Genomic DNA, 22,762 nt, shown 5'->3' with positions numbered 1-22,762 from the left:
CACCACACTGGGAGATTAATTCACCTTTCAGCAGGACAATAACCTAAAACACAAGGCCAAATCTACACTGAAGTTGCTTACTATGAAGACCGTGAATGTTCGTTCCTAGGTGGCAAAGTTACAGTTGAATACTTTCTGAAGGCACTCTATTTAATGTGGTGTGTGTATATATATATATATAAATAACAAGACACAGCCATGCTGTTTCAGGTCAATACACTATAATGCATGTAGTGTATTGTGTTTGGTTTATAGTCCCCAAAATGACATTTAGAAGCATCTCAGTGGGATAACATTTTTATTATTTCCAATGGTAATCAATACATTTGACAAAACAAGCACATTCGGGGCATACAAAAATAAACTGATTATTGCCACAAACAACGTGTACATTTTGTGTTGGCTGATAAAATACGGTACAAAAAAAGATATGCGAGCAAAAATTGAAAAAAAAAAATTGGAATATTCTTCAAGTAGACATTTCTGATTTCTCCTCTGGTCTCAAGGACTCGATCTCCATAGCCATTAGGAACCCTGGTTTGGAGATAGAGAGATTGGAAGACCATGTTATTTCTAAAGGCACCTGACATACAACGCTTTTATACACATGAAAAATGAAAACACATCTCTGAAGGGAATCTAACATGTGTCATTCGGTAAGGTTGCTGAGTATGTGTACAATACAGTCAAATTGCTGTGGTCTGTCTGAGGTGCTTTGTCCCTTCTAGTAATTGTATATCTATGGTGTATACAATTTCAGTATGGTGTATACAAAACATATTAAACCATATATATATAGATAAGTATTTAGAGCGTGGTAACATATAGAACTGAGCATGTCAACAATGTCGGTCGCAATTTATGTACGCCTAAGTAGGTGTTGTTGTTTTCAGTAGTCTTTTTTCTTTCGTCTCTGTTAATTGTGACTGTTGTGCAGTAAGTCTTTGTCAATGTCATGCGGAACTACGTCTGCGGAAATGTTAAGTTGCTGTTTGTTTAATTAAATATACAAAAACAAAATAAAAAAAACTTCAGCCTCACCTTCGGTGTAATCCATCTCAGGCCTGGCGGAGATGAAGATCCAGGCCATTCCCACCAGCACAGCCACCACCAGGTTCACTATGATCCACGGGTTCAGGATCTGTTGCTCTGACCCAGGAGGCCTGGAGAGGGGAGGGGGTTGTAAAAGTCACAATGCGTTTTTGGCTGGAGTCAGAGGAACAGAAGAAAAGGGGGTTCTCTTATCTCTGACTCCCAACAGTGATATTGCTGAGTAGGATAATCAATATACAAGATCTAACTTAGTTCAACATGTGACATGTTAATATCAGGACAATAAAAACAGTTAGTTAGCACACCATAAGGTCTCGTTAGCACTGGGGTACAGGTTGATGCGGTCACTGGTCATCTGCTGGCTGAGAGAGAGGACCAGAGCTGAGAAGTACACTGCAGGAGGAGAGGGAAAGTTACTTCAGTGAAATGACCATTTGCCAAGGCCAGAGAGACATAGTGCTTGCTGGGCTGGCTGCATCATATACAGGTTGGCTCCGTCTGTCCTGAATGAATTGAGTAGCATGCTGTAAAGATGTTTTCACTCACAGAAAGAGGCTAAAGCAACTGGGTCCAGGGTGACAAACTCTCTCATAGCCATGGCGCCTTTGGCCAGATTCACCCTGAAATGGAAAGAGAATGAGTCTACACACACACACACACACACACACACAGGGGAGGGACGGAGCACACTGGGGTTTGTTGTAAAATGTGCAAGCCTGTAGCTAGAGAAAGGAGATGTGTGTGTCTGTGTATGTGTTTGTGAGGGGGTCCATTGATGGAACAGAACGAGTGTGTTGTATACATACACACACAAACACCTCCTAGCTCTAGCCACAGGCTTCCATATTTTCACAACAATGGCCACATTTATTTTGGGCCTGACCCAAAATAACAACAATGTGCCACACAGACACCCACCTCCTTACCTGTCAAAGGCTGACACAGTGCTTATAGCCAGTAGTAGGTAGAAGAGAGACTGTGCAGGGTAGGCCAGGCTGTGGTACTGCTGCAGTAGGTTAGGCAGAGTAGTGAGATGTTTTCCTGCCAGGGCATAGATCACTATGATGTTCCACACTGCATAGCCTGCTAGGAAGCCGTGGCAGAACAGCCCAATCCCCCTGTTATTAGAGATAGAGAGAAGTGATATAGAGGGAACATTCACACACAGGTAGACTCACACATGCACAAATACACCGTTTTTCAAACAGACACCTGCACACACACACCTGAAGCCACCATGTACCCTAACAGACACATCCTTGGTGGTCCACATCTGCTGGATGTCCACGAAGTTGTCCACCTGATCGCTGGGCTTCGGTCTGTCTGACCGATCGGCCGCTTGAAACCTCTCTGAGAGTTAAACAACACATTATCCAACATACAAGAAGACAGGACACACAAGGATGTCCAAATAATTCATAAAAGGCCATTTTTTCCAGACACAGAAACAAGACTAGTCCTCGAACCAAGTAAGGCTTCCAATAGAGGTTTTCCATTGCAATTGTTTCATAGTCCAGGACTAGGTTAATTCATCTGTGTCCTGGAAACGAACCTATACTCTTAAACTCTACCATGTACAGCTAACATAAAATAACAGAAGGAAGGGGGACACTCACTGCTCCTCTCTACAAACACCTTCCCCACAGGCTGGCTCTGTCCCAGGGGAGCAGAGAACAGGGAATGCTGGGGGATGGGTGGCTGAGCGTCTGTGATGATGTCATCGTCCTCGACATCAAGCTCGTTGACGTACTGTGTCTCGGACACTTTCGACTTCCTAGGGAGTGACCACAAAGAAAGAAAGAAAGAGAAACTGAGCTCATTAAAAGAGCAAAGGATCTATCATAATAGAACCATATAAGTGAAAACACATTTTACTTTACTATCAAATCTGATTTGTCACATACACGTGATTAGCAGATGTTATTGCGGGTGTAGCAAAATGCTTGTGCTTCTAGCTCCGACAGTTTGGTAATATCTAACAAGTAATAACTTACAAATTACACAACATATACCCAATACACACAAATCTAAGTAGGAATTAATTAAGTCTATATACTGTACATATGGACGAGCGATGTCAGAGCGGAACGGACTAAGATACAGTAGAATAGTATAGAAAACAGTATATATGTATGAGATGAGTAATGCCAGATATGTAAACATTATTAAGTGAATGACATACAGTAGAATAATATAGAAAACAGTATATACAAATGAGATGAGTAATGCCAGATGTGTAAACATTAAGTGACTAAGATACCATAGAATAGATAGTACATCTTTTAGTGTCTCTTACTTCTTCCTCTTGGGTTTTTTGGTCACTTCTTCCCCTGCCTCGGCTGTGTTCTGCACCAGTCCATCCCCGTTCACCAGGTCAGCCTGGTCATCCTCCAGGTCTGAGACACAAACAAGCGAACGAACACAAATACAGTAAGTACAACTATGACATATAGCCTATAAATGGTTATGGTAAAACAGAACGGAATGTATTGAATATAAGTGGAATATATTCTTAACCATGCAGAAGTGACAGAATAAATAATACACAAACAAGATCATGTTTGAGTTACAAATGTAGGAAGAGTAGGTATATGGTTCCCCTGAGGCATGCTGTTTACCTATAGCCAGTCCTGCTGTTTACCTATAGCCAGTCCTGCTGTTTACCTATAGCCAGTCCTGCTGTTTACCTATAGCCAGGCCTGCTGTTTACCTATAGCCAGGCCTGCTGTTTTCCTATAGTCAGGCCTGCTGTTTACCTATAGCCAGGCCTGCTGTTTACCTATAGCCAGTCCTGCTGTTTTCCTATAGCCAGGCCTGCTGTTTACCTATAGCCAGGCCTGCTGTTTACCTATAGTCAAGCCTGCTGTTTTCCTATAGCCAGTCCTGCTGTTTACCTATAGCCAGTCCTGCTGTTTACCTATAGCCAGGCCTGCTGTTTTCCTATAGCCAGGCCTGCTGTTTTCCTATAGTCAGGCCTGCTGTTTACCTATAGCCAGGCCTGCTGTTTTCCTATAGCCAGGCCTGCTGTTTACCTATAGCCAGGCCTGCTGTTTACCTATAGTCAGGCCTGCTGTTTACCTATAGCCAGGCCTGCTGTTTACCTATAGCCAGGCCTGCTGTTTACCTATAGTCAGGCCTGCTGTTTACCTATAGCCAGGCCTGCTGTTTTCCTATAGCCAGGCCTGCTGTTTACCTATAGCCAGGCCTGCTGTTTTCCTATAGCCAGGCCTGCTGTTTTCCTATAGCCAGGCCTGCTGTTTTCCTATAGCCAGGCCTGCTGTTTACCTATAGCCAGGCCTGCTGTTTACCTATAGCCAGGCCTGCTGTTTTCCTATAGCCAGGCCTGCTGTTTTCCTATAGCCAGGCCTGCTGTTTTCCTATAGCCAGGCCTGCTGTTTACCTATAGCCAGGCCTGCTGTTTTCCTATAGCCAGGCCTGCTGTTTTCCTATAGCCAGGCCTGCTGTTTTCCTATAGCCAGGCCTGCTGTTTTCCTATAGCGAGGCCTGCTGTTTACCTATAGCGAGGCCTGCTGTTTACCTATAGCGAGGCCTGCTGTTTACCTATAGCGAGGCCTGCTGTTTACCTATAGCGAGGCCTGCTGTTTACCTATAGCGAGGCCTGCAGTTTACCTATAGTCAGGCCATAGTCAGGCCTGCTGTTTACCTATAGTCAGACATGAAGTTTACCTATAGTCAGACATGAAGTTTACCTATAGTCAGACATGAAGTTTACCTATAGTCAGACATGAAGTTTACCTATAGTCAGACATGAAGTTTACCTATAGCCAGACATGAAGTTTACCTATAGCCAGACATGTTGTTTACATATAGCCAGACATGTTGTTTACATATAGCCAGACATGTTGTTTACATATAGCCAGACATGAAGTTTACCTATAGTCAGACATGAAGTTTACCTATAGTCAGACATGAAGTTTACCTATAGTCAGACATGAAGTTTACCTATAGTCAGACATGAAGTTTACCTATAGTCAGACATGAAGTTTACCTATAGTCAGACATGAAGTTTACCTATAGTCAGACATGAAGTTTACCTATAGTCAGACATGAAGTTTACCTATAGTCAGACAAGAAGTTTACCTATAGTCAGACATGAAGTTTACCTATAGTCAGACATGAAGTTTACCTATAGTCAGACATGAAGTTTACCTATAGTCAGACATGTTGTTTACCTATAGTCAGACATGTTGTTTACCTATAGTTAGACATGTTGTTTACATATAGTTAGACATTAAGTTTACCTATAGTCAGACATGTTGTTTACCTATAGTCAGACATGTTGTTTACATATAGTCAGACATGTTGTTTACCTACGGTCGCTGCCTTTTTCTTCTTCTTCCTTCTCTGTGGTGCAGCTTCCTGCGACTCGGGGGTCAAGGCCTGGATGACCTCAGATGACCTACGACTGCTCAGGCCCCCCATCTGGGCCATCTCCACCCCTGGGTCTGCTGCACATACAAACAACAGCTCTCTTATTATATACTTGAGGTGTACTTACTATGTGGTTCAAGTCATTGCTGGTACTTTAACAGTTTATACATTACTATTTGACAGTGGAATGCAAGCTTAATAACTAATTGATAGCTTGAAACTTAAAGGCAAGGTGCTTCCAAAATTTGGAACAACGTTGTTCACCAGCAGTTCAACAGAAGGAGCTCCCAAGAACTATTCCTTTTCCACCCACCCTCTGGGCTTTCAACACCATCCACCTGACTCTTTGACTTTTTCCTCTTGCTTTTAGGGACCGGCATCTCATCTACATAGGAGACAAAACAGGTTAAGAAAACTATATCCAAGCCAGCAACACCAACCTAAATTCAACAGATAAATGATCTATTACAACATCCATCTGAAGGCAACTCACCACCTGTATCTTGACTTCATGCAGTTGTTCAAATGCCACACACAAAAAATGGAAAGAGAGAGCGTGAGAGATGTTCTGCTGGGATAAATGAGTTGAAACAGTATCACAACGGCATAAGGAGGCGAGACTCACCTTGACATGGGGGGCAGGGCACGCTGTCCACGCTTAAAGAGGACACGGAAGAAGAGAATGAGGCTTGGCATCTTACATAACTCCTTCAAGATTAGTTCATATACTTCATCATTTAAAAAAAAATGTTTACCTTTATTTAACAAGGCAAGTCAGTTAAGAACAAATTCTTATTTACAATGACTGCCTACACCCTCGGCCGAACCCTCCCCTAACCCGGACGACGCTGGGCCAATTGTATGCCGCACTAAGGGACTCCCAATCACGGCCAGTTGTGACACAGACTGGAAACGAACTAGGGACTGTTGTGACGCCTCTAGCACTGCAGTGCCTTAGACCGCTGCGCTCTCAGGAGGCCCTCAATCCATACATGGCAATAGATAAGAACATAGGGGAACCAAGGAACAATGGAACCAAGCAAGTGGTTGTACAAAGCTCTCTCCAAAACTTGCTTTCAAAGTAGATAACACTCCCAGTCTCAAACAGTAAATTTCTCCAATTGATCTTAACAATAAAATCCTCCAAAACTCAAACCTGGACTCAGAAAAGAGAGTCCTTTTCATACAGTGAGAAGATCCAATAGTACCATGGCCCGGTTTCCCAAAACTAGGCCCACGACTGTGTATGAGAGAACTTACCGTGAGTTGTTTTCTCACCATTACATCCAAGAATTAGGAAGGGCTCTGGGGATATTCCTGTGCCACAGACTTGCTGACACGGCCTAATCCTGGGCTAAATCTGCAGTAGGCATCTGCCAAGGTACTGGAATACCAACCAATCAAGGCATAGATCAGATCAGACTATTCAGACCTGAGGGATTTGTCCCCTTGAGGTATGAAGTGAAGAAGACCCTCAACAAAAATAGCCTACACTAAACTACACCTTTATTGATGTAATAATTTGGTGTAAGAACAATGTTGATGATTATTAGGGCCATATTTTATTTCCCTCCCATATTGGGCCGCCGTTTTGAAGTGACATTAGCTACATCCACCTCTTCACGGTGTTGTTGACCTTTTCTCCTAATGCTGTATGGTTCTGCAGCAAGGTCCCTGTCACACCCTCTGCTTTGTTGTTGGGCCCTCTGCAGGTTGCTGAGTGCAGAAACCAGAGAGACCTATGGAAACTGGCTGTCTGAGAGCAGTCTTTTGACTGGGCATGTGCTCATAGGCTACCAGTGTGCTGCATACTAGCTAGTTACAAGTCGAAATGCACTTAAGATGTATGATATGGATGGTCGTGTAAATGTAGTGCAGTATGCGCGGCTAATGGTAGTGGTACCTGTGGGAGAGGCGGGAGGTCCCTCCGTCGCGTGTTTTGTGCCTAAATAAATATTTTTGATTAAAAAACAGACTGCACACACTGGGCAACTGGAATATGACAAAACATATATCACTCGTTATAACGAATTTATAGATAAATATGTATAGCTAACTAAGATATAGCAAAATGATAACTAGCTAACGTTAGTCGACTAAATTAGCTAGCACGTTTAAGCTAGAGCATCCTTGTGTTCCGACCGTTACAAGATTAGCTACATACCTGGAATCCTCCTGTGTCCATTTCTGCGCGATACCCTTTTAAAACAGAACCCCGATAAGAACTAGCTAGTTAGCTACCTAGCTGTTAAAACGTTTCGGGTTTGTAACGTCTGCATGTTGGTTGCCACGCTGTTTACCCGACCTTGCCATGACAGTGATTTTTAGCTGAGAACACAAAAAGGAACTTCCTGTTTTCAAAATAAAAGCCTTCTGTCTTCTGCACTTGTTGACACAGAATGCCACACAAACACATATTCAAAAACACCTGTTCACACACAAAATGGTATTTAAAAAACAATTAGTAACAGTATACCATCATATCTTTTAGCATTATTCCAAATCCCATTATGTTACACTCTAAAGATATTCTGTATAATAATGGCCTGGAATTACAGCCTGTGCTTAAGGAATCCTTCAGTATTATAAACTATAAAAATAGAGTCGCACACTCCATATATAAACTCCCAGTCATTTATTGGGTAAATCCCCAACGTTTCGGCATCACTGTGCCTTCTTCAGGGTGAATTGACTTTATATAGGTTACTCTGGGTATGTGCCAGCTCATGTTTTTTTTATTCTGTTTTTTTACCTTTCAGTATTATGAAAACATTGTGTTCAAATGGTGAGCACACAACTCCACTTACTTGCTCGCCTTCATACTGAAAAATAGTACCAATCTTGAGCACTTGAATTGACATTCTTTGGCATTAACATTCTTTTTATTAAATAAAATAAAAACATTAAGAAAATACAGAAATTCAGCATGGCTAATTATTTGCTCTAAATGTAAACGAAAGATGACGTTAACCTACAACCTCTCATAGCATGCCTGTGTAGCACATCAATACATGATCTCCAACTACGCACACAATTTTAGAGAAAAACAGACATGATTTTTGGTTTAATCCAGCTCCATCATAGCCTTGAATATGCTAATTATTCAACAACAGATTCAAGCAGACACAAGGACAGTATCTGTATGAGTCTCTCAAACTCACCACTAAACAAAACAAAACAATAAACCCAATCCAAAATAAATTCCACTTGAGAGCAGAGGGTATCTTCAAAAGTAGCAGCCAAAGGTTACAGCCACTCCTCATCCATGTTGTTCTCCATTCCCTCTTTTACGATGCCCTGCCCTCCATCTGTTTGTTATCCTTTTATGTACTCTCCTCCCCCTCTATTCTCCTCTTCAAAACTCCTCTGTGGGTCGTATCCAGCTGGCAGGAACCCACTGTGGCTCATCCTGAGCCCTCCTCACAGCCCTCAGTAGCTGAACACATGAGTCTTGCAGCCCGTCGTTCACCATCACAGAGTCAAAGAACTGGCAGTAGTGAGACTCCATCTTCCTGGCTGCCACCTCCATCTCCTGGAAGTCTTCCTCCTGTTGGGAACAGAATATCATGACAGTTGGTTACTATCCTAACTATGGCACGATGGTCAGTATTTCAACCAATTGATCACCATAGGGATGGCGTATTATTACCAGGTCTCTTTGGAAAAAGAGGTAAAGAGGTTCAAATCGTGAGAGACTTCCTGGTCAATTCAAACATTGAGAATTGATAATAAAACCATAGGAGTGCTTACTTTGAAAGATCTGTTATCATAGTAATTGGTGGTGATCTGAGCGTCCTTTCTGGTCTCCTTCATGCGTTCTGCGGTGGGCGGCTTCACATAGATAATGTAGGCCTTAAGCTCATGTGTCCTCACTGACTGGATGGCCTGGAAGGGGACAGTCATCATACACGGGTCAATTGAGAACTCATTCTCAGTTACAATGAAGACCTGGCCAAGATGCAACTGAGGTCAACACAGAGCTAACTCCACAATAGGGCCAAGTCAATGATGAAGCCCCACTGATAAGAACGCCAGCAGGACTCACATGAGGCTCGATGTCGATGACACAGATCCTTCCACTGTTCAAAACATCCTTCACAGCATCACGACTAGTGCCGTAGAAATGATCTTTGTACTCCCCGTATTCCAGAAACCTGTTGTTTTTTATAAACGCAACACAAAACCCTGGCTTATAATCAGGTGGTCCACATCAATGTTATTAACTTACTTAATCCTCTTTGTCCCCATTGGGACATAAGGCCACAAGTCACATTCATGTTGTGACAGTTGATTTAACAAGATGTGTTCGTGAGAGGAAAGTGAGCAGCTGTTACTCAATGAGTACCTACCTGTTGTTGTAAACCATGTTCTCAAACAGTTCCCTGTTGATGAAGTGATACTCTTTACCAGACTCCTCATAGCTCCTCGCGGCTCGTGTCGTGTCTGGAGGAAGAAGGGAAAATATGTCAGATGACATCACCGGAAGACAAGCCATCATATAAGACATTGATTGTATCCATGTCAACAATGGAAGAAAGTCAAGTAGGCCACTTAGGTGGTGTACTCACGAGGCACTGCCCCTTGAAAGGTCACTGGGTTGATTTTGATTAACCGTCTGCGAAGTTCGTTCACTCCAACGCCAGAGGGACCTGAGAGAGAAGGACACACTTGTGAGGTCTCCGTCATGTCATCACACATATTCTGTGTCAATACAAGCAGAGGCACATTGTACATGTACAAAAACAGTAACACAACATGTGTCATATTGTCTCTGCATTATTGGCCACAAAACCATATACACAATAGTACGTATTCATGACAGTCAATACATATCTGAATCTTTTGCCAATCTATTTGTGTTGCTGGTTAGTGCCGGACTGGTGTCTTACCCACGAGGGCGACCAGGCGGTGTTTGTCCTGCGGGTTGCGCTGGTATCGTACCACCTCTTCGTATGGGTTGTTGAGGGCATTGTAGCCGCTGCGTGTGTAGAAGGACTGCTGACTGGAGCCTGTGCTTAGGGACTGGCGCCGACACAGACGCAGGCTACGTCTGAACCCAGTTAGATAGATCCCCTCGATGTTAGTGCTGAACTCACCCTCCTCTAGGAGCGGGGGGAACAGGGAGGGGGAGAGCATGAGAATGGGATGAATGTGCATGTCACTAGACATGGTGTTGGAGTTGATTCTAATTGAGATCAAAGGAGAGCTCAGTAGAGCAGGTCATGCTCACCTTCTCTTAGCTCCTCTCACATTTCAAATTGGAATTCAGAAATGATTGCGATAAAGAAAACAAGGTTATAGTTGAGTGATACTGTATTTTGTATAGGCTGCATGATCAACTAACTCCAACAAAGACTTACCTACCAGATTCAAAAGCTTCCTCATCTGTTAGAAAATAGAAGAAGAAAAACATTCATAAAATAATCCACCAAAGTCATTTTGCAGTAAACAAATGAGTGAAACAATATGATTTGTTGTAGAGGAAATTAGGGAAATCTTACCAGCTTCAACACACTTTTCATCAATCAGGTCTTCCTCTGAAAGAGCAAAGTATGACAGGCAGAGGTGTAAAATACTTAAAAGTACTACTTAAGTCATTTTTGGGGGTATCTGTACTTTACTATTAATATTTTTGACCACTTTTACTTCACTACATTCCCAAAGAAAAGTATGTATTTTTTACTCCATACATTTTCCCTGACATCCAAAAGTACTAGTTGAATGCTTAGTATGACAGTAAAATGGTCAAATTCACTCACTTATCAAGAGAACATCCCTGGTCATCCCTACTGCCTCTGATCTGGCAGACTCACTAAACACATGCTTCGTTTGTAAATAATGTGTGAGTTGGAGAATGCCCCTGGCTATCCATAAATAAATAAATAAACGAGAAAATGTGGCCATCTGCTTTGCTTAATATAAGGAATTTGAAATGATTTATACTTGCACTTTTGATACTTAAGTACATTTTAGCAATTACATTTACTTTTGATACTTAAGTATATTTAAAACCAAATACTTTTACTCAAGTAGTATTTTACTGGGTGACTTTCACTTTTACTTGAGTCATTTTCTATTAAGGTATCTTTACTTTTACTCAAGTAAGACAATTGGGTACTTTTTCCACCACAGATGACAGGTCAGTGCAAAGTCAATAATGATATACACTATATACAGTGGGGCAAAAAAGTATTTAGTCAGCCACCAATTGTGCAAGTTCTCCCACTTAAAAAGATGAGAGAGGCCTGTAATTTTCAACATAGGTACACTTCAACTATGACAGACAAAATTAGAAGAAAAAAAATCCAGAAAATCACATTGTAGGATTTTTTTATGAATTTATTTGCAAATTATGGTGGAAAATAAAAATAGTCTGTCCTCTATAGCAAAACTCCCTACCAAGTTCCAAACTTCCTCTGGAAGAAATGTCAGCACAATAATTGTTCGTTGGGAGTTTCATGAAATTAGTTTCCAAGGTGGAGCAGCCGCACACAAGCCTAAGATCACCATGCGCCAAGTGTTGGCTGTAAAGCTCGCCGCCATTGGACTCTGGAGCAGTGGAAACGCGTTCTCTGACAGACAAATCTGGGTTTGACGGATGCCAGGAGAACGCTACCTGCTCCAATGTATAGTGCAACCTGTAAAGTTTGGTGGAGGAGGAAGAATGGTCTGGGGCTGTTTTACATGGTACGGGCTAGGCCCCTTAGTTCCAGTGAAGAGAAATCTTAACGCTACAGCACACAATGACATTCTAGATGGTTCTGTGCTTCCAACTTTGTGGCAACAGTTTGGAGAAGGCCCTTTCCTGTTTCAGCACTACAATGCCCCCGTGCAGAAAGCCAGGTCCATACAGAAATGGTTGTTCAAGATCGGTGTGGAAGAACTTGACTGGCTTGCACAGAGCCGTGACCTCAACCCCATCGAACACCTTTAGGATGAATTGGAACGCCGACTGCGAGCAAGGCCTAATCGGCCAACATTAATGCCCGACCTCACTAAAGCTCTTGTGGCTGAATGGAATCAAGTCCCCGCAGCAATGTTCCAACATCTAGTGGAAAGCCTTCCCAGATGAGTGGAGGCTGTTACAGCAGCAATGAGGGGACCAACTTCATATTAATGCCCATGATTTTGACAAGCAGGTGTCCACATACTTTTAGTCATGTAGTGTAACAATAACTGCCTCTCATTGAAAACTGGCACTTTAAAAAAGGATCATAGTTCTTACCTTCATTCACAGTGCTCACTTCAGGTAAGCAAGAGGAATAAGATAATTGTCATTTGTTATTTTTATGGATATACAGTAATACTTGTTACCAGCTGCTTATAATTTGGTGTAAAAGAGTTGAAAAGCCAGACATAAAGGTGAGACTGTACTCGACTCACAGGGTTTGATGCAGGTGTGCGGCTGGTAGGGCTGAGACCACCAGAACTCTTTCTGTTTCCTCCTGAGCAGGTTGGTGGAGGGGATAAGGCCAGCACAGGCTGAGGTGCTGGGTAGTTTCTTGGCCTGCCACCAGAGGGAGTCTGACTGGTCCACGATCTCCAGCAGGTCTCCCTTCCTGAAGTCCATACCTGCCTCGGCGCAGGGGATGGCCGGGTCCTGCTGGGGACTGTAGTCTGCCATGGCACGCACATACAGCTGGGACACCAGGAGACACAATACAACAGACAACAAGACACAAGGGACAATGCAATGAAAAAGATCTTTACTACAACACCGAAGACAGGAACTGGGCCATAGGTTTTCTTAGGAATAGTAACCTCCTATTGTCAAGAGAAAGACTTTGGTTTTGGTGCCATTATGGTTCAATGAGCTTACATGACTTGTCTGATACTGTTACCAGGGAAGGGTAGGTCGGTAAACATGCCATTACTCACTATCGTCTGGTTGTTGACTGGTCTATCTGTGATGGGAACCACTTTGAACATGAGGGTGCCTTGAGACCGGGCCTGTGGGTCCAAAGACAGATAAACACCCATGTACATCACCGGTGGATAAAGACTTACTACAGACACCATCTGTGTTGACTGTGTGAAATGTGTGGATGTTTGGGCAGCCAAGCAGTGTTCTGCTGGTAGACTCACCAGTCTCTCAATGACCTGCTCAGGCTCCAGGCCATTTACGGAGTAACCATTCACCTCTGTGATCCTGTCCCCTGCATGTAGCAGACCTGGGGAGAGAGGGTGCACACATGAGTAAGAAGAAACAGATTAAAGAGAGAGAGAGTTAGTGTGTGACAGAGAGAGGTGGTCTCACCGCTGCGGTCTGCCAGTCCTCCATGGATCACCCGTGCCACAAAGATCTCCCCTGTTATCCCATTTCGCTTTATTGTGGCTCCCTAAGAGAGAGAGAGACAGAGAGGGGACATGAATCCAGGGTTAAAACTTTGTCCTGTAGCTCTCACACATAGTGAGCACCAAAAGTATTGGGACTTTGAAGAATGTTAAGTTGCTTTGGCTCTGTACTCTCAGCACGTTGGATTTAATTGATGCAATGGTTATAAGGTTAAAGTGCAGACTGTCAGCTTTAATTTGCAGATGCACAAATATCATACACCCCCCCCAGAAAACCTCCACTGTTGTTGCAATGGTGAGAGGTTTGCATGTTTAGGGAGTATGATATTTGTGCGTCTAACTTTCTCACTCATCATTATTCACAATTCATTCAGGATTATCCGTAATCATGGCAGCATCCACATTAATTTAGAAGTGTTTAAAAACATTATATTCTTCTTTACAATAAAAGTGACCCCAAAATGACACAACACATTATTTACCATTCTTCTAAATAATCTGAAACACAAACAAAACAACAGGAAATGCATCCAACACATGTGCAGACCCGCAAGCTTGATGTAGCCATTGTGTGCTATGAATATGGGACCAAATACTTAACTTTTTACTACTTTAATACACAAGTGAATGTACAAAAAGTGCTGTAATTTCTAAACAGTTCATCAGATATGGATGAAAATACCCCCAAATGAAAGCGGACAATCTGCACTTTAACCTCATAGTCATTGTATAATTTCAAATCCAAAGTGCTGGAGTACAGAGCCAAAACAACAACAAAATGTGTCACTGTCCAAATACTCTTGGAGTTCACTGTGTACAGAGATTCATCACTGGGGTGGAACAGCAACAATCACACATTTGGCCTATTTCAGGTTATGGAGGGTGTCATGAGATATGAGATGAAAACATCATGAGTCCAAAAGGAATAATGGACATGCTTTATTTACAATTACAAAATGAAATCATGTGAAAATAACAAATGACATTCGGGAAACACAGAGTTGCATGAAACACAGATGGACGGCTTGAGGATGGAAACGCAACAATGGGCATAGCCAACACATCACAATTGCGGGATGAATGGTGGGCGACATGATGGTGACGAAGATAACAGAAGAAAGGATAAATGCCTTTTGAAGCCGAGGTCTCTGAGGGAATCTTGAGGAGAGGACCATTCCCTGAAGCAGAGGACTAGAAGGTCTCCTGGAGACATGAGAGCACCACTGTTCTCCTGGCTGGTTCACTTCCTCTTCTTCTTCCCCTGGCTGGAGCTGGAGCAGCAGCAAGTCTTGTTGTGGTGGTGGGCGAGCAGGGCAGGCGGTGGAGTTGTTGAGAGGCTGTTGTAGAGGTGGGGTTTCTGGAACTGGGGTTCCCCTTGCTTCTTTTGAGATGTGGGGGAAGCACCAACATGCTTTTTGGGAGACATGGGCGGAACCCTGGTCTTCAACCCTGCCTTGGGTGACCCATTGCAGGCTGGGGACTGAGGCTGAGAGATCTTCCCCTGGGATGTAAATATGCCGTCCATAGAGCCAGTGAAGGAACTGGAGGAGGAGGAGGAGAAGGAGGAGGAAGAGGAGGACAGGGAGCATACTCTGGACTGGTGTGAAAGGGATGTCTGAGTCTTCAACCTGCTGGCTGTGTGTTCTTGTTCGCTGACTGATATGTTGACAGGTGGAATGTTATAATCTCCACCCGGCACAGCCAGAAGAGGACTGGCCATCCCACATACGCTCTCTCTAATTCTCTCTTTCTTTCTCTCTCTCGGAGGACCTGAGGCCTAGGACCATGCCCCAGGAATACCTGACATGATGACTCCTTGCTGTCCCCAGTCCACCTGACCGTGCTGCAGCTCCAGTTTCAACTGTTCTGCCTTATTATTATTCGACCATGCTGGTCATTTATGAACATTTGAACATCTTGGCCATGTTCTGTTATAATCTCCACCCGGCACAGCCAGAAGAGGACTGGCCACCCCACATAGCCTGGTTCCTCTCTAGGTTTCTTCCTAGGTTTTGGCCTTTCTAGGGAGTTTTTCCTAGCCACCGTGCTTCTACACCTGCATTGCTTGCTGTTTGGGGTTTTAGGCTGGGTTTCTGTACAGCACTTTGAGATATCAGCTGATGTACGAAGGGCTATATAAATAAATTTGATTTGATTTGGAATACCGCTGCTGGTTCCTCTGTGTGGTTCCGGTGTATCTGCTATCGCCCTGCTGGCAGCGGTGAGTGTCTGCAGTCTGCTCACCACCTGGGCCAGCAGCGTCAGGGCCTGGGCATTCTCCTGGACACTCTCAGACATGCGCTCTGTGGCGGTGGCCATCTTCTGCCCCAGCAGCCGGACGTCATTGGTGCTGCGCTCCATAGAGCTAGCAGCCTCCTCCACCGTGGACCTCAACTCATCCAGGTTCTCCTGCTTAGCCAGCTCCACAGGGGGGTCGCGAGGCATCTCATCTACCCGCCGATGCTGCATGGGGCTGGGGGGAGCCGTGCGGATCCGGGGGCTGACGCTGTAGCTCCGGAACCGCGGAGGAGTTCCGGGGGGATGGTGGTATGCAGCCATGCAGGGAGAGGTGAGAGTCCAGGGCTGGAGGCGTGGAGCGTGGTGTGGGAGAGGGGACAGGGTGTTGGCGGACTCTCTGTCTAGCTCCTTGATCACATTATCTCCAGAAGCAAGGAGGAGAGAGGTTGGAAAAATGTAATCTATTAGCCTGAATAAGAGTAGAAGTTCCATTGTGTTGTATTATAATGTACTGAACTGATATGTATTGCAGTGTACAGCACTGTACTACTCATGGCAGTAGATACAGTATTGAATCATATTGTTTGCAGGGTCTTTTCAACTGTAGTTTGTTCTTACCAATCAGGACAGAGTTACAGACTGAGGGGGCAGAGCGATTAAGACCTTCTTCTTTCCAGAGTGCATCAGTCTGGCACATTCTACAGTTACTCATTGGCTTAAAACGTGGTGGAGGGCGGGGCTTGGCCAGGGGTGGTGGACCCGCAGAAGATAGCAACTCAGCTGGTGGGTAGCCGACTCTCCTTGTGCTGGGCATGACTGGTCGCTCCCCGGGCACTACGGCCCCCAGAGCCCTCACACCGTGCCAGGGGCCCTCCACCACCCTGACCCCACCGTGGATCAGCCTTCGGCGGGTCATCTTCCTCAGGGTGTCCCAGCGACTGCGGATCCCCCCTCCTGAGCTCCTCTTTCAGGGGGAGAGACAGGGCTAGACAATATTACCTCTGTCTGAGGCCACAGATACCTCTATAGCCCTGAAATAGGGATCTGGGTACACAGGGTACTGCTGAAACTGTCTGCCACCAGGATTGGATTTAGATTTGTTCCAAACAGTTTCCAAAAGAGGTCGCAATGTCAGATGTGGATGGGTAGGAGCTTCCAAGTATATACAGCTTAATAACTATGGGAACATTTTTGGGGTCAAAAATGGAAATGGTATATTTTGGGGGCCAAAACTGACCCATCGTGACACTAATCATAAGCCATCCTGGAATTTTTAAGTATTAAAACCATCTCTACTATGATTACTCTGATTGAAATCATCTGTCACACAATTTAACAATCAAACTAATGACATGTTATGAAAGCATCATCTGCCCTTTCTTACAGCTTCCGTCAGGTCCTCAGGAGTTGCTGCTTTGTACTCTGTGTGCATAAAACACAACCTTTCTGTAACCCTGCATGGAGGGAAAAGTGTGAAAGTACTAAAAGTGTGTTTTTGGTATCCACGTTAGAAAATAGCAAGGTGTAAAAGATTGCACCCTTGATGATACTTTTAATCTAGTATTTTTTTGTTGTTGCTTTAAACCTTCCTCCTTAAAAACAAACAGTTGTATCCAATCCATGACTCACCAGCTGCTGCTTGTTCTTCACCAGACAGACAATCCTCATGGCCTCCTCATCGTCAGGGAGGTTGTCAGGGATAGGAGGCAGCACAGGCTCATAATCCTTCTGGGCCACCATATCATGGGTTGATATCAGAGCCTAGGACAGAGCACAACTATTAAGTCAATTCATTCATTTAGGTGGACTCAACACACATAACTCACACAACCCAGAAGAACTTAGTTACTACAACAACAGATACAAAGTTTAGGATCATAGGAGCCCTTTTTGTCTCAGGATCTCTCACCTGGAGGTGTGGTCCCCTGAGGAGACTGTAAAGCTCCCTGGCCTCAGCAGAAGTGTTCCGAACTGTTCTCATGTCAGTCAGAATCTAGAAGAGAAGCAGAAAGACGGGTTGAGTGGACACAGGACAGGACTGACACCACCGACAAGCCAATGAGGGAAGAGGGCAAAGCAGTAGAGGGAAAGGTCCTACCTGTTGGATGAGCTGTGTTGTGTACGGTAGGAAGGGAGCAGGAGGCTCTCTCTGGTGTTGCCGCAGACACTCATGCACCTGGAGACCCGAGAGAAAGTAGAGATTAAGTGAAACACAGCCTTTCTAAACCCCAGATGAGAGTATATCACAGACTAGACTCCCAGACTAACTTTGAGCAGGGACTTGAGCCAAGGGGCGTTGAGGAGGCTGTATAGGAGCTCTGCCCCGTTGATTTCCTTATTGATGGAATGTTTCACCTCCTCTACCACGTCAGACAGGATCTGCCTTAGCCCTGGAAGACAACACCAACATAATCATAAAGATAAATAGCAATAAGATTATCACAACATACAGGAGAGAAGTGCATTGCCATCAGCTAGAGGTTGAGAGAGAAGCTGGTTCCTATTTCTGACCATGGTCACTCAGTCTAGGGGATGACATCACCACCTCGGCTTCCACAGTCTGCCTCATGGGGATCACCCAGCACTGACTGCTGGAAATTCACCCCAACCCAGACCTTGGAAAGAGAGAAATTAGATAAAAATATATTCTTTGCTTAGTAGTTCATCTAAAAGCTGAATGATAACATCGAATCTTCTTACACATTTTCGATAACAATAACGTAACATTAATCCAGATTAATAAGACTCTGACCTCTATATACATAGTCATCAGTTCTGCTATGATGGATGTCAACGGGGTGTTAATAACTTCCCAGGTAAAAACAGCCTCCACTGTCACACATTAAAAACCCTAAGGTTAATTTAATGCCCTGTGTGTGAAATAAACTCAGGGTTCAAAAGTCAATGGCCCACTTAAGCAGTCTCTTCTAATTCCGTATTCTACGTGCTACCATGTCCCTGTGTCAGTCAACGTCACCCATTCAACAGAAAGACAGAACAATACCGGTGATGTAGTGTTACATCTTAAACAGAAGTATGGGGATGTTTTAATCATGTTAATTAGATTGACGGATGGGTACGTCAATTGACTCTAATATGTAGTAATACTTGGATTAAAAACAGTGGATCACCTTGGTGGGAAAACCATTTTTTTTAATCCTGAAAACTAGAAGAGCCCAATCCCACCTCAACAGTCAGAGTGAGAGTCTACTGTATCTGGGCTCGGAGCCAACTGTAAAAGACTTAACACATTCCTGCGTGCTCACTACTTACCTCTGTGGTCTCTTTTCTTCCAGTCCCTTTGACTCGCTTCCTCAACCCTTAATACTTAGCTCCAGAGGAGGATTTGTCCTCTGTGTAATACAGTTTACCAATTTTTGCCGCAGAGTGAGAGTCCCCAGGGGATTCGCTGGTAACAGGTCTGTGCTTTTACTACGTAGCGAACTGGAAAGAAAGAAGAGAAGAGTGTAATCCTCTCTCTATCCCAGTTAATCCTGGGCAAGTGAGCTGTTGTCTCTCTCTTGCCGGAAGTGACAGAAGCGTGTCGAACCTGCTGCTGGCCTGTCCAAGGCTATCCTACAGCTCTGCTCCCAAAGCTTCTTAACTCTTTCTGCTTTTAAAACCCACCAGACCGTGGCCTGATAAAGCTAGTGTCCTAAATGGCACCCTATTCCCGATACAGTGTACTACTTTTGGCCAGAGCCCTATGGGCCCTGGAGGGCTCTGGTCAAAAGTTGTGCCCTATATAGGGAATAGAGTGCATTTTGGGACGCAGCCATGGCCACACAGCTACTCTGTGTTGAATAGAGGGAAAAGAGGGGATAGCCCACAGTGTGTAATTAAACACATCACTGAACTGAGCTCCCAACAGCTGGAGGAGATAGGGACAGAACATGATGATGATTAAGTCATTATATAGTGTAGTACCCTACTACACATTCTGCTTCTCTAACCATACAAATGAAAATGTAAGTCTGTCGCACACTCATCTCCTTGCTGTGGACTTATTTGACCAATGTTTTATCAAACACAATCAGAAACTGGTTGTCGATGGTGATCTATGAAGTAATCTGCCAGGGAAAAAATATGATTTCATGTTGAGGACAATACAGAATATATTTTAGAGATCAACTTTAACCTAAGATTATCTTGAGGCGCTGTAAAAAGCTTTGGCTTTAAAATTCTTATTTTTGTATTGTCATTAATTTACCCCCTCCCCTCTGTCTAGCTTTTTAGGTATAGAAATAGGACAAAGCTTAGAGGATTATCAGCAGCACCAGAGATATTTACGAAACAGTAACCTTTGACCTCTAACGTGACTGTTAAAACCAAAGCATTATTATTACGTTTATTTGTCAGGGATCATGTACAACATGCTCCTGCACCAGATTTAGCTAGATAGCAAATTGTCATCTGTATATAGCAATATATATATATACACACACACACAGTAGCAGTCAAAGGTTTGGACACACCTACTCATTCCAGGGTTTTTCTTCATGTTTACTATTTTCTACATTGTAGAATAATAGTGAAGACATCAAACTATGAAATAACACTTACGGAATCATGTAGTAACCAAAAAAGTGTTAAACAAATCTAAATATATGTTATATTCTTCAAAGTAGCCAACCCTTGCCTTGATGAAAGCTTTGCACTCATGACATTTTCTCAACCAGCTTCATGAGGAATGTTTTTCCAAAAGTCTTGAAGGAGTTCCCACATATGCTGAGCACTTTGTTGGCTGCTTTTCCTTCACTCTGCAGTTCAACTCATCCAAAAACATCTTAAATGGGTTGAAGTTGGGTGATTGAGGAGGCCAGGTCATGTGATGCAGCACTCCGTCACCCTCCTTCTTGGTCAAATAGCCCTTACACAGCCTGGAGGTATGTTGGGTCATTGTGCTGTTGAAAAGTGAATGATAGTCCCACTAAGCGCAAACCAGATGGGGTGTCGTATCGCTGCAGGACGCTGTGGTAGCCATGCTGGTTAAGTGTGCCTGTGCCTGTGTCACCAGCATCTCCTTAACATTGATGAAACATTGGTAAATAAGTTAAACACCATCAGAAACGGTTTGTTTATAGTGATTTATTCAGTAATTTACTTTTTGTTGCTGAACTTTAAGCTAAGATTATCTTGCTGCAATGTAAAAAGTTTTGGCTTTAAAAAAAGTTATTTTGTATTGTCATTAATTCACTCTCTGCCTCTGTAGTTTTTTAGAAATGGGACAAAGCTTAGAGGATTATCAGAAGCACTACAAATATTTACAAAACAGTCACCTTTGACCTCTAATCTGACTGCTAAAACCAAAGTACAGTTGAAGTTGGAAGTTTACATACACCTTAACCAAATACATTTAAACAAAAATTTTCACAATTCCTGACATTTAATCTTGGTAAAAATTCCCTGTTTTAGGTCAGTTAGAATCACCACTTTATTTTAAGAATGTGAAATGTCAGAATAATAGAAGAGAGAATGATTTATTTAAGCTTTTATTTCTTTCATCACAATCCCAGTGGGTCAGACGTTTAGATACATTCAATTAGTATTTGGTAGCATTGCCTTTAAATTGTTTAACTTGGGTCAAACGTTTTGGGTAGCCTTCAACAAGCTTCCCACAATAAGTTGGGTGAATTTGGCCCATTCCTCCTGACAGAGCTGGTGTAACGGAGTCAGGTTTGTAGGCCTCCTTGTTCGCACACGGTTTTTCAGTTCTGCCCACAAATTGTCATTAGGGTTGAGGTCTGGGCTTTGTGATGGCAACTCCAATACCTTGACTTTATTGTCCTTAAGCCATTTTGCCACAACTTTGGAAGTATGCTTGGGGTCATTGTCCATTTGGAAGACCCATTTGCGACCAAGCTTTAACTTCCTGTCTGATGTCTTTGAATGTTGTTTCAATATATCCACATAGTTTACCTTCCTCATGAAGCCATCTATTTTGTGAAGTGCATCCTGCAGCAAAGCACCCCCACAACATGATGCTGCCACCCCCGTACTTCACAGTTGGGATGGTGTTCTTTGGCTGGCAAGCATCCCCCTTTTTCCTCCAAACATAACAATGGTCATTATGGCCAAACAGTTCTATTTTTGTTTCATCAGACCAGAGGACATTTTTCCAAAAAGTACAATCTTGTCCCCATGTGCAGTTGCAAACCATAGTCTGGCTTTTTTCATGGCAGATTTGGAGCAGTGGCTTCTTCCTTGCTGAGCGGCCTTTCAGGTTATGTCGATATAGGACTCGTTTTACTGTGGATAAATACTTTGTACCTGATTCCTTCAGCATCTTCACAAGGTCCTTTGCTTTTGTTCTGGGATTGATTTGCACTTTTCGCACCAAAGTACGCTAATCTCCAGGAGACAGAACGCGTCTCCTTCCTGAGCGGTATGACGGCTGCCTGGTCCCATGGTGTTTATACTTGCGTACTATTGTTTGTACAGATGAACGTGGTACCTTCAGGCGTTTGGAAATTGCTCCCAAGGATGAACCAGACCTGTGGAGGTCTACAATGTTTTTTTCTGAGGTCTTGGCTGATTTATTTTACCATGATGTCAAGCAGAGGCAGTTTGAAGGTAGGCCTTGAAATACATCCACAGGTACACCTCCAATTGACTCAAATGATGTCAATTAGCCTATCAGAAGTTTCTAAAGCCATGACATCATTTTCTGGAATTTTCCAAGCTGTTTAAAAGCAGTCACCTTCATGTATGTAAACTTCTGACCCACTGGAATTGTGATTCAGTGAATTATAAGTGAAATAATTGGTCTAAACAATTGCTGGAA

General features: G+C 43.5%; 2 protein-coding genes across 3 annotated transcripts; both read right to left on the bottom strand.

Moving 5' to 3' along the window:
- Positions 1-284: 284 nt before the first annotated feature.
- LOC139413041 (transmembrane protein 237B-like) lies at positions 285-8,837 on the bottom strand. Of its 2 annotated transcripts, none has more exons than XM_071160034.1 (14): positions 8,607-8,837; positions 7,349-7,390; positions 6,071-6,102; positions 5,939-5,952; positions 5,759-5,830; positions 5,385-5,522; positions 3,350-3,449; positions 2,670-2,827; positions 2,280-2,403; positions 1,980-2,171; positions 1,600-1,673; positions 1,359-1,446; positions 1,042-1,163; positions 285-534 (listed from the first exon to the last, which is right to left on the bottom strand). In XM_071160034.1, the coding sequence occupies exons 1-14, from the start codon at positions 8,706-8,708 to the stop codon at positions 470-472; spliced, it is 1,323 nt and encodes a 440-aa protein (XP_071016135.1). In that variant the 5' UTR covers positions 8,709-8,837; the 3' UTR covers positions 285-469. The 2 variants fall into 2 exon arrangements, with proteins under 2 accessions (XP_071016135.1, XP_071016134.1); XM_071160033.1 differs by lacking the exon at positions 8,607-8,837 and adding an exon at positions 7,610-7,791.
- On the bottom strand, positions 8,801-19,417 carry LOC139413039 (MAGUK p55 subfamily member 4-like). The gene is made up of 20 exons (XM_071160028.1): positions 19,252-19,417; positions 18,490-18,593; positions 18,247-18,368; positions 18,077-18,154; positions 17,888-17,971; positions 17,608-17,739; positions 13,703-13,784; positions 13,531-13,616; positions 13,324-13,395; positions 12,829-13,084; positions 12,671-12,688; positions 10,947-10,982; positions 10,810-10,830; positions 10,676-10,690; positions 10,335-10,547; positions 10,014-10,094; positions 9,795-9,888; positions 9,491-9,599; positions 9,196-9,330; positions 8,801-8,992 (listed from the first exon to the last, which is right to left on the bottom strand). Exons 2-20 carry the CDS (start codon positions 18,545-18,547, stop codon positions 8,801-8,803), a joined length of 1,884 nt encoding a protein of 627 aa, XP_071016129.1. The 5' UTR covers positions 18,548-18,593; positions 19,252-19,417.
- Positions 19,418-22,762: the final 3,345 nt, after the last annotated feature.

This window comes from Oncorhynchus clarkii, chromosome 7, assembly GCF_045791955.1.
Source record: "Oncorhynchus clarkii lewisi isolate Uvic-CL-2024 chromosome 7, UVic_Ocla_1.0, whole genome shotgun sequence".
Taxonomy (NCBI): Eukaryota; Metazoa; Chordata; class Actinopteri; order Salmoniformes; family Salmonidae; genus Oncorhynchus; species Oncorhynchus clarkii.
This window is presented reverse-complemented; position numbering and strand designations above follow the sequence as displayed.

Coding starts and splice junctions, on each gene's coding strand:
- LOC139413039 (XM_071160028.1), bottom strand. CDS start 18,547: ATGAGGCAGACTGTGGAAGCCGAGGTGGTGATGTCATCCCCTAGACTG. Junction 13,785..17,607: donor TGAAGAACAAGCAGCAGCTG/GTGAGTCATGGA, acceptor TCTCTCTCTTAG/GGAGCCACAATAAAGCGAAA. Junction 10,095..10,334: donor CCGCCTGGTCGCCCTCGTGG/GTAAGACACCAG, acceptor CTTCTCTCTCAG/GTCCCTCTGGCGTTGGAGTG.
- LOC139413041 (XM_071160034.1), bottom strand. CDS start 8,708: ATGAGGAGTGGCTGTAACCTTTGGCTGCTACTTTTGAAGATACCCTCT. Junction 2,828..3,349: donor AAAAAACCCAAGAGGAAGAA/GTAAGAGACACT, acceptor GTCACTCCCTAG/GAAGTCGAAAGTGTCCGAGA. Junction 2,172..2,279: donor AGGGTACATGGTGGCTTCAG/GTGTGTGTGTGC, acceptor CTCTAATAACAG/GGGGATTGGGCTGTTCTGCC.